The sequence below is a fragment of the Engraulis encrasicolus genome, chromosome 7, assembly GCF_034702125.1.
Source record: "Engraulis encrasicolus isolate BLACKSEA-1 chromosome 7, IST_EnEncr_1.0, whole genome shotgun sequence".
NCBI lineage: Eukaryota > Metazoa > Chordata > Actinopteri > Clupeiformes > Engraulidae > Engraulis > Engraulis encrasicolus.
The window spans coordinates 56,492,352-56,511,465 of record NC_085863.1 but is presented as its reverse complement, the minus strand read 5'-3'; the positions used below and the strand labels follow the sequence as shown (position 1 = coordinate 56,511,465).

Sequence of the window (19,114 nt, the reverse complement as noted above, 5' to 3'; positions counted from 1 at the left end):
CTTTCATTGTTTTTTCCTTCCTGGTAATTTTGGATGCGTAAACACTGCACAGTGTCCATTCATTCGGCCCCCATTGTAGCCGGCCAGACAGAAGCTTGTTTTGTGCCACCACATCAATCTGGCCGGCTGGCAGTAAGTGCCTTTGTGTACTGTGACTTCATAGCACCCGCGATCCAGGCAAACAAACAGCCCTGCTGGCATTTCAGTGGTATCGGTGTGGGTGTGGGCACTGCACAACCAGCTCAAGCTCTGTCTCTCTGTCTGTCAAACTGAGACTATTCACACTGACCCCTCTACCGCCCTCCCCTCCCCCCCCCAATCTCTCTCTCACACACACACACTAAAGTTGTCCAGACAGAAAGGTGAAAGCCTTTTTTGTTGTTTTTGGTATAATCAACAAACACCAACACAAACATGGCGGGCTGCTTTTTTCTTACAACTGTTGACAAAGGATGTCCAGTGCATCCTGCGTTCCAGGGGGCTCAGGGAAAAAAGTGGTGGTGGGTATGCAGTGGGAGATGGGGTGCGGTGGGTTTAGGGTGGGAGAGGTTTACAAAGGGAGTGGTTGTGTCTAGCTCTACAACACAAGCACACCCACTGGGGCTTGTTTGGCATGGGCTTGTTTGTGAGGAGAAGAGATTGACTATCCCCCTTGTCCCTTGATTAAAATGCTCACTGCCTCACGCTCACACTTGCATCTAAATGGGCCTATGGTAACACAAACACTCTCTCTCTCTCTCTCTCTCGCTCACACACACACACAAACACACACATGCACGCAGACACACAGACACACAGACACACACACACAAGCACGCACACGCGCACACACACACACACACACACACAAGCACGCACACACACATATACACACACACACACACACACACACACACACACACACACACACACACACACACACACACACACACACACACACACACACACACACACACACACACACACACACACACACACACAGTGTGGTAGCCTCTCATTTCCAATGGTAATCCCATTCCCTTGCAGACTGCGGAAGCATGTCCCCATTGATCGGCCCAGGCATGTACGGTACCCGGGGTACACATGCAGCTAGTGGGGACCATCGCTTCATTGTACTGAGTCTCAGTCCGGCGACGAGGCGACCGCTGCCAAGCCACACAGCCTATTGACTGCCCGCGTCCATGCTTAGCATTCCTGAGGTGGATTTTGGAGGATATAAAAGGAAATTTTCAGGAGCAACAAAGGCACAAAAAAAGCAAAAACCAAACAACAGAAAAAGATCAGGACAGTCTTTGGCAAACTGTCTCTACCTCCAAATAAACATGGCATTGCCTATTTATAGTCTATGAAATCAGAGGCCTCAGTGTTTTTTAAGATAACAAAAATAGCGATTTATTGCTTATGAAATAATAGAATGGGACGCCCACACCGTTTGAATAACAATCCATCTGAGGTTTTCGGGACATAGCGCACCAGACTGGGGTTTTGCTGTGGTGTGGTGTGGACCATGTGGTTTGGCTGTCAGTCAGGACAAGGGGAGAGAGTAGAGGGGAAAAAAAACGCTCTTGTTTGTCTCACATCATAACCAGGCTTGAACTTACAGAGACAGTCTGCCTATAGATGAGGAGCTCTTTTCCAAAGGCCATTTAGATGCAATTCTTTTAACAACTTGATTTTAAGGTAGCATCGGGGGAACTGCAGCTGGGTTAAGACTTTCTGATTTGTCCTTACCAAATTAAAATAACAAAACAGTTATTAAGTAAAAAGCAACACATTTTTTGTATGTATAGTATACTTTGGAAAATGGATATACTGTACGTAGATAAAGGGTTTTGGAGAAGAGCTCTTCAGATTAGCTTAACCTCTGTCTGACCAGAGCAGGAGGGAGTCAGCCTTCTCAGTCTATCTCACGGGACACAAAAACCCTCCCACACACACACACACACACACACACACACACACACACACACACACACACACACACACACACACACACACACACACACACACACACACACACACACACACACACACACACACACACACACACACACACACACACACACACAGTCACTCTGTGACCATTACTGTCATTAAAAATCTATCATATCGGCTCTGCGCATTTCAAATGAGAGCTTGACAGACTGAACTAGGCCATGTAAATGTGAATAATACATCAGGCGGGGGAAATCTTAACACCTAACACAAGTAGAGAGCCAGATAGCTAATGCAGAAATTATTATTGCAATGCAGCCTTGTGATGTCGTTCCTTCCATTCCTTATCAAGAGATGAAATATCTCAGCTATGCCTCATGGTCTCTCTGCATCAAGAAAGGCATTTGGCATTTAGGCATCTGCATATTCCTGTAAAGACATGAAAGAAGATCAAACAAATCAGACTGAGGAGTAAAGCATCTGTGCAATTCAACTTGCATGGCCTTCGCTGAGCCTAACCCAGAAACATTCCTATGTTAAACAGCCCTTGTCAGTGGACGTTTCCATGCTGTTTAAACTTTCAGCTGATAAATTCTCGGTTATGAGTACCTCAAAGGGTTTCTTTTATTTCTTTTTAGAGGAATTTAGGATTGGCTGATAGGATCTTGGATAGGTAGGTAGGAGGCCGCACTAGGAAACAGGCCACATAAATGCCTACCACGATCAATAAAAATGCATTAAATTCAGTTGTTCAGCTACATTTACGCAAAAGGTGTTTTAATTTGATTTAAATAATGGAGCAATCTCTGTAAAAAGGGCTGGCAGAGGTTTAATGTTTCTCTAGCAAAGTGGTCCTCGCTCTCTTAATTCAGGTTGTTGAGTGAGCGGTCAGCACACTTGAAATTCTTTTCTTTTTGTATTACTCCATGGCAGCCTTTGTCCTGTTCCTTGAACAGAGATTTGTGCAACTTCTCAACTTCTCTCTCTCTATCCTAATGTTTTATTTGTATTTATTTAATTTAACCTTTTTTTAACCAAGAAGTGGTCCCATTTACTTACAATAACCCATTGAGTTACAATAACTCAGTATCACAAACAATGACATCAGGTCATAGTAAGCCCCATCACCTCACCCCCTGCCTCCTTAGTAGAGAATAAATCACTCTGCCACGTTCCCAACTCAAAAAAAGAAAGAAAAGGGGGCGGGGGGAACAGTGGACGTATCTCAGAGTATCCCCTTGTCCATTAGTGTGACTAATACCAATACTCCCAGACGTCCAGCCTCTTGTCGACTTCTAACCTTACATCCGCCGAGCGAAATAAAAGCCATGTGCACTGCATGATATTTGTGCTCTGTGAGCCAAGGCCCTTGTTTCTAACTTACAGTACGACATGACATCACTGCTAAGCTTTCCCCCTCCTCTGTGTGCAACGCGGGCGTGAATCAATGTGGTGCTTGTCATAAAGGGAGCGTCTGCGCCTGTCCAGCTCCCCTGCTGCATGCAGGACAGGGCTGTGATCTTGTCTGGATGCCTCCTACTCTCTCTTGCTGTCCTACACTACAGTATCCTCCCCAGAGAGAGTTACAGCACTGCATTACTCTCTGGCTCCTGACATTACAAGGGGCTTCTCAAAGAAACAGCAATAAAACAGAGAAATACAGTACACAGACGCAGTTTCTCAACATACATTTACTGTGTAAGTAAGGGTCATCATGCAGTAAACTAACTTGATAATTTTATAGCCAATAAAAGATGACACATACAAAGGGTCTAATTCATGGCTGTAAGCAGACCAACAAGCCAGAATGATTCTGTACAATAAGACATTTGTGTGTGGGCGCGCGTGCCTTTATGTGCTTAACAGATGGCGTTCCGTGCCCGCTTATAGGGGAGACTCACACAGGGGGGGGAGAGCCAATACCCAGGCAAGATGGGACGGATGGAGGACGAGCATGGAAGAGTGAAATAAGTACAATAGGTGGCAGAGAAGGACAGCACAGCTGGAATACAAAGGGACCACAAAATAGTACCATGGAGAGACAATAAACACAATAAACTTTACAGTGTTAATTCAACACTTAGAGAGTATGACCAAGTACTGGAGTGTTGAAATTCTTTTTAAGCTTTGAATTAGCTCAATATTACTGTCCACAGAGGCACTGATACAGTAGAGTAGAGAGCAAAAAAAGATGCTGATGACATCACCATGTAAGGGTTAACGTTCGGCGAGAAGGTCGCTACCGTGGAATAGCAGCACGACAGAGAGAATCTTTAGACCCCGACGCGGAGCGGAGGGGTCTTGTTCTCTCTGAAGTGCTGCTATTCCACAAAGCGACCGACTCGCCGAAAGTTAACCCGCTTATTATATGGATATACTTAAATGATTCACACATGCGGGGACATCTCTTTAGACCTATTTAATGTTAAGATTGTTGCTGCGCAAAACAAAACAGTGCCGTTGTGGAACATGCACCGCTAGGCAACAGCTAGGTAGGCTAGCCAGGACAACAGGTGTTGTCTATCACAGCAGCTGATTAGAGTGACAAAAGACCGGATCCCCTGCGGAGTGATATGAAACATTCGCTTTAGCCACTGACTTGTATAGAAGCCAGTGGCTTTAGCAGTGAACGTCTTGTTGCCATTGACAGCGGTAGCCAGGACAACGGGTGCTGTCTATCACAGCAGCTGATTAGAGTCTTGTTGAAAAGTCGCTTTAGCAGTGAAAAGTCTTGTTGCCATTGACAGCGGTCTGTTATAGACCAACCCGTCCGTTATCGAAAAATAACAGACGTCCGAACGTTGGGGAGCCCCGTTGAAATGAATGGAGCATTCGACAGATGACGTCACAACCATATAATAAGGTACTCTTAATATGATGATGTCCTGGCTGGTCCCGCTCCCCCTCCAGCGATGGCACTGCTGGGAAACTCTAAATCAGCTCCCTGTCAGCACATCCTGAATCCCTTCCTGTTAAAACGTCCCTCCATCGTCACATCACTGTCTACGCATAACACACTAAACCTCCCACGGCTTGGAAAAGGCAACAGTGACAAATGTTTTTAAAAAAGTAGTGCGGGGCTGCTCTGGCGCTATGTGCTAACGCACCATACCATGTATGGGCAATTCGACCATGGAGATCCAGGTTCTAGTACAGCCTGCCTAGGTCTACCCCATCTCTCTGTCTCACCTACTTCCTGTCAGCAGTTTCACTGCCCAATCAAATAACGGCACGCCCAAATATACAGTACGAATAGAGTAATGGATCCCTATAGATGTAAGTGAGAGAAAAAAGGATGAGAAGGGACATCCAAAGTGCATTTAATATTTATCAGCATGTGACATGTGGCATGAGCAAAGACTCCTAACACGAGCTCTTTGTGTCTCCATTGTTGTGAGGTACAGTACGTGCCTGTCGCCAGATACTTGGCTTTTTGACTGTGTGAATTGTTAGTGTTTCGAAAGCCAGCCAAATAAAGCTGACGAGCTGTGCCAACATCAACAGCCCTCTCTATCTGAAAACGACCATGCCTCCCCGTAAGTCTGCTGCCTCATTATAAATGCTTCCCACAGACTCTGAGGTGAGCTAATTTATAAGTGCTAAATCATATGCCAGTTTTCAAAATATATTAATTCAATAATGAATAATTTTCTCTCCCATTCAGAATCGGCATCCAACCATAACACATACTGAGCTCTATCAGTTCGCAATTGACATAATGCCAAAGTAATGTCATTTCATCTATTAAAGTAAAACCTGCCTCATTATGATGGGCCTGATATTATTTCAGGGCTTAGCCGGAAGTGGCTGGCAGAACCGACCCCTAGAGCAACCTTGAGTGCAAAGCATTCTGGGTAGCAGCCCATCAGGCCCAGTAGTCAGAGTGTTCCGAGCCTGCCGATGATGGATGGCTGAGGTAGAGCTGTGACAGCGCCTCACTGTGCAGGGTCTGCACATGAGATGGCACTGTTTAACACGAGCTGTAGTCTGTGGCACAGCTGGCAATGTGGTTTGACCTCTGCAGTGGCACGTGGTAAGGGGAGGGGGCGGTAGGGACCAGGGGTGTTTGTGGTGGTAGTGTTGGTGGTTGATGTGTGGTTAGCTGGGAAGGGTTTTTCTTGAGTGGGGGCAATCTAACACTCTGCATTCTCTGGCTAGAAGCCCACACCTCCACCCCCGTGCTGGTCCAGGAAGTTTCAAAAGGGACGGCCTAAAGTTTTCCAGTCATGCGTGTGTATATGCGTGTGTTGTGTGATTTTAGTGTGTGTGTGTGTGTGTGTGTGTGTGTGTGTGTGTGTGTGTGTGTGTGTGTGTGTGTGTGTGTGTGTGTGTGTGTGTGTGTGTGTGTGTGTGTGTGTGTGTGTGTGTGTGTGTGTGTGTGTGTGCGCGCGTGTCTGTGTGTGTGTCTGTGTGTGTGCGTGCATGCAGGCGTGTTTGACAGAGTGTCACTGTGTGTGTGCGTGTTTGTGAAGTGTTGGAGGGACGTGTCAAAAACAGGCTGCTGCCTCTCTGTCCTGGCATCCTGTTGTGGAGTGAGGAGAGCAGGCGCTGGATGAGAGAGGCTGGCACAGACAGGATAACCCGGGCGGCCGACAGAGTGGCTCTACACGGGCATTCCTCTCCGCTTCCTCTTATGGGGATGAGTGGGAAAGAAAAGAAAGAGGGGGAAAAGATTTTTCCACATGCGTCACAGTGGCCCAAATGGCAAAAGTCAACATAATGCCACCTCTTACAGTGTCGTGGAATAGCAAGTGTCTTGCCTGGTTAACACCAGACCTAATCACAAGTGAGATTAGGTCTGGGGAGTTGCCTATTGTAAATTTCGTATGGGGCCGGAATACTTGGCTATTATGACACACTGCCCTACTCTCTGATTGGGCAGAGAAACTGTTAAGGTCGGAATGCTTGGCCATTATGACACAGATCCCATGATCTTGTACGTTATGAGTCATCCTCGCCATACTGTCTTTCAGATCGAAACGATTGTGTAGAACTAAAGGCAGTATGGGAGTTCCCAGGCTAGCAAGTGTCAGTTCTGAGACAAGAATACTGTACATAATACAAGAGGGGGTCTTCTGAAGAGCTCTGAACATCCATTGGCTTTGTACTCTGCACGGACAGACTCACATTATTGTCCGAAAGGTCAGCTCCAACTGCCTGTGGGTTTGGTGAAACGATAAGCACATATGTATAGAGTGGGATCATGGAAAAATTGGAAACTGCGCCGATTATCCCATCCCTGGCGTCATAATCAGATTTCAAAGAACTCCTCTAGAGCCATCTCTCTCTCTTCACACACTCTCTCTTTCTCTCTCTCTCTCTCTCTCTCTCTCTCTCTCTCTCTCTCTCTCTCTCTCTCCCCCACATCCCCTCATTGTTCCCTGAACTCTGTCACTCGTTTCGGAACTCCAGCCAAGACCAAATCTGCCTGGCTCAGCTTTAAGTCTCAACGCTTTGATCAGAAAAAAAGAAACATTTAGAAACACAGAGAAGGAAATGACATCATGCGGAGGTGGTTGTAGAACACTCTCACAGTAGAGTAGAATACTAGTATGAAATGCAGAACCCATTGACTGGGCAGGGATTTGGAGCCTACAGAACGTACGTGCGATACCAGATGCGTTTTATAGCTAAAGCAGCCACGGAGGTGAGTGGGTGTGTGTGTGTATGTATGGGGATATGGGAGAAGGGAGTAGTACCATAAGCAGGGGAAGGGAAGCTGGTGACCTCCATAATCTTTCTCTGAGCAAGTCTGTGCAGGGGCTGTGTCCGACGAGCAATCTGATTTGTGTAATGTATAGAGCAGTTTAATTAGTCATTGCGAGGAGGTAAGAGGTGAATAAATCACTTTAATGATAAAAGCTCCCAAGGACATTCACAGAGGGAGGCCGAGAGTCTTATTCCACCCAGTGCACACCAACATGCACCGTCCAGACGATCTCACGTACTGTAGCTACAGCCAAAAGCTGGGGGTTCTGAGGTTTATGATGGATAAGGATCTCGCCTATATTTAATTGCACTAGAGGAACTATAAAGTATGTTGAATGTTGTGGGACCTATCTCTGATTGTATCGTATTGTGAGCTCTGTGCTGTGCTTTGAAGTGGCTAAGCATATAAGCGGTGCAGCACCGATCCCCCTGTGCAATCACATAATGGCCAAATCGCTCTGCAGGCAAAACATAGGCGGTCCTTGACCAATCACCAGTCAAGATGTCACCCTTGAAGCGAGTGAGTCAGCCTCCGTCCCTATTCCGCTGACTCTAGTTCAAGACCATGCACATTCTTTACGCTCTGCTTCACTAACCCACTCTCGCCACCACCACTACCCCACAGTTCAAGACCATGCAGTTTCTATACAACCTATTCCTTCACCCCCTCACAGCATTCACCACTACTACCACTCCCACCACCTCCACGGGACCATTTACAGTTTTCTGCTAGCCTTAGCACATTCACCCTACAATGTAACCCCCGCCCGACATTATTTATCCATATTTTCATACTTAAGTTCCCCCAGGAAAAGAGGGACAAGACCACAAATATGCTGTGGCAAATTCCACAAGCTCGGTTGACCTAAGCATTAGAGTCCCAAGGCGGCCTGGCAAGGACAGAGGATCTGAGCCAGGCTGCAGGATATGATTATTTGCTTGCTCTTTACAAACAGCATCTATGGCTCCGGGTAAAGGAGTTAACAAATTAATCAAAAGTAAAACACCTATGATGGAGCAAACAATTGTAAGAAACAATTGCCTTACTGTATTACAGTATACTGTATGACAAACATACAATATTAACAGATTCTCTAGTCTGCGATATCTAGTAACCATTGGCATGACCAGAGGAAACATCTGAACACAACCTTTTTAACATTGGTTTCCTGCGTCACTCCTAAAACACACAGTCCGTATTGACCTACCACACATAGCCTGACTGACTGACAGTTGGTACACAGTGAGTCTGAGATGTATAAAGTAGAAGAAGGAGTAAATCCATGAAATCGTAAACACTGGAGCATGATATTAGTTGTTGCACCAACAAGTACCTAATAAGGGAGTTTTCTTTTCGTTTACCTCTACTTCTACTTTATTAAACACCTTTGCATGTGAGTCTGAGATCCAGGACATGTTACGGTCTTACTCTTGTTCTTCACATCGTCGCTTTCTACCCTAACTGCTGATTTAAAATGCAAAGTTATGTTGTACAGACGTATGAATGGTGTTTGCCTTTAAAGCTGGAGTATTGCCTGGACCGTACGTAGGCCGTGGCTGGGCCACATGTGGCCCATGAGCTGCCAATTGAACAGGCCTGCTTGCCATACACAGTGAGGCATGCAAGTCCAAGCTCCAGGACATGTTATTGTGTTCCTCTTGTTCTTCACACAGCTGTTCTCTAGCCTTCTAACTGCTGATCTGGCATCCGATCGGGACGGCCTAATGCTGACCAGATTTGTTTGGCTGTGCTCGTGCATAGCATGTATTCTGAGGTCTGCATTGCTGTGGTCACTTGAGAAGCTGGTTGGTCAGGCCCTTGTGTTGTTTCTGGTCAAGCCCCCTGCTTCATGCCTCTGGATTCTGGTTCATGGGGTGGCAGAATGAAGTCTGTGTGTGTGTGTGTGTGTGTGTGTGTGTGTGTGTGTGTGTGTGTGTGTGTGTGTGTGTGTGTGTGTGTGTGTGTGTGTGTGTGTGTGTGTGTGTGTGTGTATGTGGAGGCTGAGAGGTTGTTTGATGTTTGCTTATCACGACCATTGATCAGCGCGTGTGCGGTTGCAGCAATCTGCCCAGCTCCTCTGTGGTAGTGTTCGAGATTCTTCATAGATATCTAAATATAAAAATAGGTCAGATGTAGAACAAGGCAAAGTACTTGTTTGGCTTAGATCAGATATTAGACAATTTCCTTAAAGCATGTAAGCATTCGAGGCAGAAAGGCAGTCATTTCCTGTGTCACAACAGCACTGTAAATCCTTGCAGCAACCAATAGTCTGTCTGTGAAAACAGATTTTTAAGATGGCCAGTTGTGCCAAAATATCAACTAAGACATAATTTGTTGCAGTGATTCTTGTCTCTAATACTGTATATTGCGCACTCACTCCAACATTACAGTATGTACTGTACGTGTATGTGAAATGGCGTGAGTGTTGTACTGGAATGCAGTCTCCACTTCACTTCATCTCCTGAGCTAAGCAAATGTCATTTAAAAACCTAACAAGGTTCTACGGTCATAATATACGCGAGACAAGAAGGATGTCATGGTATCTTTTTGATTGCTTTGAAAGTCTATTACATTTTAATGTCATGAATTGGTTTTGAGCATTAGACCACAAGGACAGCAGTGATCAGGGGATTTGGGCTAATGTTCCCCATTACATGAGGGCACAAGAGGGGACTGTGGCATTAGCATCAAAGAGATGACTATCAGCTGACTTAAGTTGATATCTCAGCCGCTAATTTTGTCCACAGACGAAGCCAAAGTTACAAAAGTTGACTGAAAGTTCTCTATCACTCCTGAGGGTTCCTCAATTGGACTGGTTGCATGACTTAACTTGCCGCCCGACCATACAATAAACAAGTTGTGTTATGCAACATGCAAGGAACTTTGGGGAAAGTATAACCACAAGTTGCTAATGCCCTGAAGCACTGATAATCCACACGTTTATCTTGCCATTCCAAGTGCATCAAGAGACATGTATTGTAAACTATTTCAGATTCAGTTGCAACATTTAATCTACAGTTAATATTAAACAAGGTTGATTCACCAACCCAAAGCAGGCACAAAGTATTGTGCACGATTTTCTCACATTTGTTGTGTGCTTTGACAAAAATGCCTCTCTCTCAAGAGCCCTGTTCTCATAAAGCCTCCCTGTCATATAGCTGGGATTTGAGCAGCTATCTGCACTGTGATTAAGTGTTTGTCATCCCCCTGGGAACCAGACAACAGAGATAAAGCCCAAATGAGAAGCCTCAGCACTGAGCTGAGGACAGATTTACCTATGAAGAGAATTAAACGGTCCTGAGATCCACAGGCTCTGACCTCCTCCACTCCTACTTTCTCTGCCCCCACCCCTGTCTCTCTCTCCCGCTCCCTCTCTCTCATGGTCAACAAACAAACCATGCAATGAATTCATAACATGAAAAGGTATTAAAAGCGATGCCCATTCTGTGCATGCAGGGGGTGCGGGTTGTGTTGCTGTGTAGGGACACCCCCTATGTCTTGCCTTTCTCTAAAGCAAACATCTTAATCGGGGTGGAGCGGCCATTCAGAGTTTACTCTGAAAGCAGAGACGACATCGCAAACAAACAAGCCTGTGTGTAATTGCACTGGATGCAGGATCTTCTCAGTGGATGAGATTATAGACATGTTTACTGTAGGACCCACTTGTGTCTTTGTGTGTCAGACATGCACAAACACACCAGTGTGCCAGACCTGTGTTGTTAGTTAAAGTCTGGAAGCACTCACTGGTTTATTTTCTGGCGCATTGTTTGAGAAACAAAGTCACGGCTGAACAGCAAAATACGAGTTTTGGGTTTCAGGATCAAACAGGCTTCAACGTTTATGTTAGGCCTGACGCAACCAAATTTCTGATGCCTATGCAAACATCCACACCACCATAAAAGAGGAAATTCAAATATGACACACCTGTTCGGGACTCACAATGTACATAATGGACTAAGTGTGTATTTATTAATAGTCATTTTTCTCCTATCAGGCGTGGCAGACTTTGTGTCCTTGCAGTCACCATGGACAACTCAGCAGAGTAAAATCCGGCTGCTCGCCCGTATTTCTGTCTTTTGATTCCATCTGGGCGCGACTACAAAGAATCTGCTGACGGTTGACTTTTCAAGTCATGTCCATCCTGGACAAATGCATCACCAGCCCTATCTATCTCTGAACCTGGTACAATGTGTCTCAAAAAGGCAGGTGGAAATGGAAACTCATTACTTGGCAATGTACAACAAAGCATTTTCCCCAGTCTCTTCAGGAAATGGCTCACCACTGAGAAACCTGGTCAGTGTTGAAAACCCCAGTGTGTTCAAACCAAACACTCCACCTCAGCAGCCAGTGCTTGCTTATCTAACAATGGTATTCTCTTCTCTGATTGGATGATGGGGTGGGCATTAACTACACATAACAGTGTAGCTTTGAAGTAAAAGAATTGTTAGAGTTAAAAATACATTGTTCCATAATTATGAATTATAAATGGTAGCCATAACAATAGCAATACCTGAGAGGCCATGAACAGTGGAAAAGAATGAGCTGTATGCTTGGAAATACAATGTAAAAAATAGATTTAAAAAAATGTCTGCCCACTACCCAGCCAGTGCTTGGTTATCAGTCCATCAGCTCCACTGTTGCACCTCGGCATGAGGTGAGGAACGCAATCATTGAGACACCTGGTGGCTGTGGAAATCGGGGCAAAAGGTAAATGTGTAATCATCGGTGGAGAACAGGTGCCACCGGGCAGCGCTGTGCAAAATCTCCACCTCCCACCATATTCATCCACAGGTGATCACATTGCATTATCGGCTCATTTCATCTCAGCTTCTCGCATCAGTGGAGCCAAGATTGACAGCTGCATGAGCTTGCCTGAATACCAAAACAGTCCCATCAACACACAACAAGCATTCTGACATGCAGCACAATAAGTGTGCAACAACACACCGTGAAAACTGATTTTCACCGTGAAAACTGATCTCCAGAGAGTTAATAAAAACCCAAGACCAAGACAAACAAAGGGGAAGGTTACGGATTTGAGATCTGGTTCTTTTCTTTTCAACCAAAACTGTTTTCAAGTCGATATGAAACTTCTGGAGGCTGGTCTGTAAAACAAGCCTGTATTTTTACAGCCTGATTGCTGGAGATGTCTACCATTTTCAGATGAGAAATCGCTTTTCCCGTTTGGCCTCGCATATCTCCCATTGGCCCCGCATATCTCACGTTGGCCCTGGCTATCGCCTGTATCTCCTGCCGTGCACCCCTATCAGTCTTCCCGTGCCTCTTCCGAACAGTTGAACAGTGATGCCTGAGAGCGTCTCCAGTCTCGAGAAAACAAACAAGGCCTGTTGTTCCAGAGTGCAACAGTGTTATTGCTGCAGTGCTATCACCACTCACTCACACGCATTATCAAAACCTCAGTCCCCCTTCCACCGAGCCCTTCCCTGGTGTTCTTCTGGCAGCTCTCTCCAGCATTACCCAAGCAGCTAAACATTCAGTCAGAGCTCAGTCACCGTGGCCCCAGTGGTTTTCTATCCTTTTTTGAGCATGAACAAGGAAAATGAACTATCGTTCTATATCTTTTTTTCTGTCCAAAGTCCTTCTTACAGCCTCACTAGTTTCATGACACTTTTGCTGTCTCTGGGCGGCCATCTAGCTCCTGCCCAACCCACTGGACAAACATCTCACAATGGGGTTGGGGGCTCTTTTCTACAGACAAGCTGAAAATAGTCCCACTGTGCGGCGGCCATATTTCACTGATAAGGTCATCTGGGTATCTGCTGGAGGTGGGCGCAGAGCCATCCTACCCCTGGCAACAGGGCAACAGGCCGCTTGGAGCCCTGATAAAGGCCGAAATATGTCTTGGCCGAGAGGAAAAACTCTCTGACGGCTTCTGAAGTAATGACACAATGATATGTCGTAAAAGCTTTGCTCTGACAGGTTCATGGATAGCATTACCATATGTCTCTGTGTGTAGTGTACAGACGTTGGTTGTTGCTGGACAATGATAGCGCCTAACTGTCAAGAGAACAGGGAAATGATTCACGTTGCTTGAGTACTTTGTGGGGAAGGAAGAATCGACTGGCATTTTGTGATGGAGGTGTTAGTGCCTGGCACCCCAAACCACACACCCCACCCCTCTTTTATTATTGTGAGCTTGTTTTGTCACCGGTGGAGGTGAGCCAAGGGTTAGTTCTGCAACTAAAATAAATGCTGAAGGACAGCACAGGCTAGCAAGCCACGGGGTCAGACAGACGAACCAAAAACTAATCTGGAGGCAAAATAAACTCAGGAAAGCACAGTGACGTGTAAATATCAGCGATTGACAAGCACTTTGTTGTGAGTTATGCTTGCTTGAGAGAAAATGTCAAGAATTTCATCAAAGCCGTGAGATCATTCGCTACAATCTCCAAGCTAACATCCACTGCCAGCATACATCAATAAAAAGGCAGGCATTGGGTCCAGTAGAAGCAAAAGTAAGCTGCATATTTTGTACCCTTGGCCTGCAAACACACTCACTGCAATAAAGTTTTTCAACTTGGCTTTAATTCTGTGTTTTACAAATGCTTTATAAAAAAATCAGAAAACCTACCCTCTTAATTGATGAGAAAATTATTGAGGTGTCTTTTTGCCTAGAAAAGCATGGCATCTCTAGTTGTAACAGAGCTTTTTATAATGTTGACAAGAACACATAACTACTTTTTGATCCTATTTCAATATCCCTGTGCTATTTTCACTGCTTTCAAAAATCAACTACCTTCATGTCCGTCCTCTCAAGTCCTTCAACATTCCGAGAGCAAGACGAGGAGGGAAAAAATCTACTCATCGGATAATCGATTTTAATTACGATATGGAAGTTAACCTCATTCCATACCGCCATACCGGACGGGACATGTCCATCTCAGTCTAAGATGTTTGAGCAAATAAACAAGTGTGTGGCTGATCCATTAACATCTCAACAGCTGCTTAGAGGTTTTCTATCTCCGTCTCCACCCTGGTACCTGTAGTGAGGGAAGAAGCTGACAGGTGGGGGGTACAGAAAGGGGTCAGTTGTCCTGGGCACAGGGAGAGAGGGCCCCCAGAATTGGGTCCTCATTACATTGCATGTATTGAGTGGAGAAGGGCCTTTCAGATAACTTTGTCCCGTGCACAGTCAAATCTGTCAGCAGCCCCGCCTATAGTACAGTATGGGGCCTCATCGGAGCAGGCCCTCTAAAGACAGACAACCCGTGCCCCTCCTTTTGCATGCACCGCTGAGCTCCGTCTTGAGTGTGATGAATGACCCCGCTAATGATTTCCTCTGATGGATGAGCCTCATAATTGTGCTGGAATTCAGCATTCATAAACTCACACTCTGAAGATGATTACCCGGATTACTGTGAAAGGCCCTGGCCCACCTTTGGCGGCAGGGTCTCTCTCTCCCTCTCTCCCTACTCTGGGCAAACCGTGGCTGAAAGAAAAAGGGCATTGATTTGTGCAGGCGAGAAGGCTCATCAATCTTGCAAATGTGTTCATCCATTCCAATTCAACAACCACTGTATTTCTCAGACAGTGACCGATGTGAGCCGCAAAAACAGCAAAAAGTCCACAGACCAAAGTCTCGTGTGAACCCTCCAGAAAGTGAACCGGTTTCCAGCAGACCGATCATCATAGCGGTGTACATCGCCATAATGACGCTGAAGCGCCTAAAAATATCCACTTACACCCAGACGGGGGAAATTAGACATCCCATTCAGGCTCACAGTCACAAAACAACCTCACATTGGACTGATTTAGAGAGTCAGTTCCCATCTGTTGGTTGTACCTCACACTTTCCCCCCAAGATCAAGGTCACTGAGCATGACTGGCTTACAGGCAATGTAGAAAACAGCACATGGATGACTGAGACTGTCTCCGTCTCAGGCTGTTCGTTGAGAGGTACAGATGGAGATGAGAGATGAGATGTTGATGAGATGTCAGTACCTCTGGTCAGACTTAGACAGACCCTGGTCTCAAAACTCTGGCTCATGGCAAAATGTGTGTGTGTGTGTGTGTGTGTGTGTGTGTGTGTGTGTGTGTGTGTGTGTGTGTGTGTGTGTGTGTGTGTGTGTGTGTGTGTGTGTGTGTGTGTGTGTGTGTGTGTGTGTGTGTCTGTGTGTGTGTGAGAGAGAGAGAGAGAGAGAAAGAGAGAGTGAGTGTGCATGCATGTGCACGAGTCTGTGACAGAGAGTGTCTGTCTATTGATGGGCTCAGGGTGTTGGTGAAGTGTGTGTGTGTGTGTGTGTGTGTGTGTGTGTGTGTGTGTGTGTGTGTGTGTGTGTGTGTGTTCGTGTGTGTGTGTGTGTGTGTGTGTGTGTGTGTGTGTGTGTGTGTGTGTGTGTGTGAGAGAGTGCGCGCTTGTGTCGTCTGTCCATGTGTGTGTGTGTGTGTGATGGGCAGCCAGTGACAGAAGACAGATGAGGTGCAGGTGTACCCTGGAGGCCTCTCCTCATGTGAACTGGACAGTCTCGTCCGTCACATCTCAGCCCCCCTCTCTCTCTGACAGCAGGAAGTGACACAACTTCTAGAACACTGAGACAAACGGATTCTTTCCAGATGTTCTATCGTAGTGTCACTGTCAAAGGCCCCCCCTGTTGAGCACAAAGGCTGAGAGTGTTTGCGGGGGGTACAGACATGAGGGTTTATGTATGGGGTAGAGCGGGGTACATCTCGAATTAATGAATCATCAAAAGGAAGAGGCGAGACGATCTAAATCTGCCAAGCAGGCAAAGTGACAGTCCCCAATCGTTCATTTCATATAAAACAACTGTTGGAAAAAACGGTCCATAATGAATTGCTTCCTCAGAGCGAACATAACATCTGCTTCTTTTAAATGGGGAAAACATCAACAGACATTTTCCCACACTCACTGTAGGCACTGCTTGGGCCGGCTTCCCAGGTACATTTCGCCACTGCAAACTTTTGCTTTTTTTTCTCACCACATGGAACCAAATATGTTTTCTTTGTGCTACTCTTTCCAATGACTACGGCAGTAGAAAGCATAACGTTTCACCAGGATGTATTATGCGAGTTTGAGTGCTGCCAACACAAGAAGAATCATTTATTAACTTGTACTGTAGTGACTACTGGTATAGAATCACTCACATGGTTATGCTGTGGTGTGCAGTTTAATGACATACTGTGTGTGTGTGTGTGTGTGTGTGTGTGTGTGTGTGTGTGTGTGTGTGTGTGTGTGTGTGTGTGTGTGTGTGTGTGTGTGTGTGTGTGTGTGTGTACAATACATCACTAGACTGGGACTGCGGTGCTATCTCAAAATGCACACACACACACGCGCGCACACGCGCACACACACACTGACACAATTCTTTTCTATCAGGAAGGGTGATAAGGGTTTGCCAGTGCCATTTCCTCCGTCTGCCAAGATATACACACACTGAGAGGCCACATTTACTGGCCATAGATGTGCTAAACATGCCAACCCTCTGTGAACACCCTCAGACACAAACGCACAGACACATGCGCAGAAACATGCACACAAAACAACACCCACACGCACGCACGCACGCACGCACGCACGCACGCACGCACGCACGCACGCACACACACACACACACACACACACACACACACACACACACACACACCATAAAGCTGGGACTTTACCAATCCACCCTCAGTACACCAGGGACAAAATGACACACCACTGAGGAGAGTGATGCATAGCAACGGTTATTGCACTGTGATAAGGTAGGCGCGTGTGTTTACAACACAGGGGTGGAAAGATATGCAAACATGGCGAGTAAGACAAATGTGACTGAGATGAAAAGAAAAGGACAGGCTGTGTGTGAACAAAAACAAAAGGGAGACTAAGCGAGATAAAAGGCAGAGCAGGGTCATGACGGAATGAACTTCCTTGTTTTAAATAAAACAACAAGGGGAAAAAAACTATGATGTTGGGGGAATGTAAGGGGGAGATTTTGTGATGTAAATAAAGAGAAAATGGGCACATGCGAGGCGGTTTTAGCTCTTAAAGTGCTCAGCACGATCTGTACAGAACTGTGATGAGCAGCAGAGCTTCCTCAAGTCAATGGAGCCTCACTTCTCTCCTCCAGTCTCAACCCCTGTCCTTTCTCTCTGCCTCTTCTCATTGGGATTAACTCTTTCACTCTCATCTCATGTGTTCTTTCTAACCCTTAAGTCTCCCTTTCCATTTAACTTCTCCTCATTCTTTACTTCTCCTCATTCTTTCATTCTCTCTTCAGTATGTTACTGTTCATTCTTTTACATCTCTCTTTCTCTCTTTCTCTCTCTCTCTCTCTCTCTCTCTCTCTCTCTCTCTCTCTCTCTCTCTCGTCTCTAAACCCTTACTCAGCACAATTCATGTCTCAACACACGCGAGCGAGAACGGGAGAGAGAATGCATCCCCAATAATTTACTGGGCTTTCGAGACGCCACAAGGGCTCGGCCAAAATAAAGAAATAAAGACAGAGTGTGTGTGTGAGAGAGAAAGACAGATAACAGGGGAGAGAGAGCAAGTGAGAGAGAGAGACAGACCGAGAGACATAGACAGAAAGAGAGAGAGAGAGGGAGAGAGAGACAGACAGACAGACAGACAGAGAGAGAGAGAGAGAGAGAGAGTGAGAGTGTAGGGTCGCCACCATCCATCCATCACATCACGGCGAAAAAAGAGAGGAAATAACAATCTCCGTCCTTCGTCTCCTTCTCCTCACAAGTGCGGTCTGAAGGATGTTACTCAACATAAGGGGTCATTAGCACCCCGTCTGCACGGCTCTGCCTAAACATCTCAGATGCCTGGTTTCCTGACAGGCAGTACACAATGGTAACGATGAGGAATGAGCAAGAAAGGGCAACGTTCACAATGAGAAGCCATCTGTTACCGAGTGGCCGACCGGCGACAAAACTGACTGAACTGACGGCGTGCCTCTTATTGGCGTCCTGTCAAAATGTAAACAGCAACTTACTGTAAGTGTATGAAAAGGGGGGGTAGGTGTGGACGCAGGAAAGGAAGGCAGAAAGACAAAGCAAACACAGAGGAGAAACCAACAAAAAATGAGAAACAGAGGAGAGAGACAAGGAGACAGAGAGCCAGACAAGGACACAGACAGGCAGAGAGAGAGAGAGAGAGAGAGACAGACAGACAGACAGAAACAGGCAGAGACAGAGACAGACACAGACACAGAGACAGACACAGAGAGACAAAGAAAATTAAAGAGCAATGGAGTGACAAAAGAAAATGAAAGAGACAATGAGAGAAATAGAGTAAGTAACACTGTACGTAGTGCTTGCGTGGAGGAGGTGTAGAGTAAAGTCAGACCTGGCTCCTGCTCCTCTGTTTTCGCTGCTTGGTTGCCCATGGCTCCGGTGTGCTGCGCTCCGCTGCACAGCCTTGGCTCTCCTCTCCTCCTTTCTCTCCCTCTTTCTCTCCTTTCTCTGGAGCAGCAGCTCAGACTAATCCATCAGCCACAGCCG

The 19,114-nt window shown here is 46.1% G+C and overlaps 1 protein-coding gene across 5 annotated transcripts in view; it reads right to left on the bottom strand.

Moving 5' to 3' along the window:
- Window positions 1-19,114, bottom strand: part of specc1 (sperm antigen with calponin homology and coiled-coil domains 1) — a 117,219-nt gene that overhangs the window by 54,390 nt on the left and 43,715 nt on the right. The window contains exon 1 of one of the 5 annotated variants that reach the window (XM_063204070.1): window positions 18,960-19,114. This exon is cut by the window's right edge and continues 1,448 nt beyond it. The exons of the other annotated variants lie outside the window; for them this stretch is intronic. Within the exon in view, the coding sequence (XP_063060140.1) occupies window positions 18,960-18,999 (40 nt within the window). The 5' untranslated portion in view covers window positions 19,000-19,114. The remainder of the gene's footprint in view (window positions 1-18,959) is intronic. 5 annotated transcript variants of the gene reach the window in all.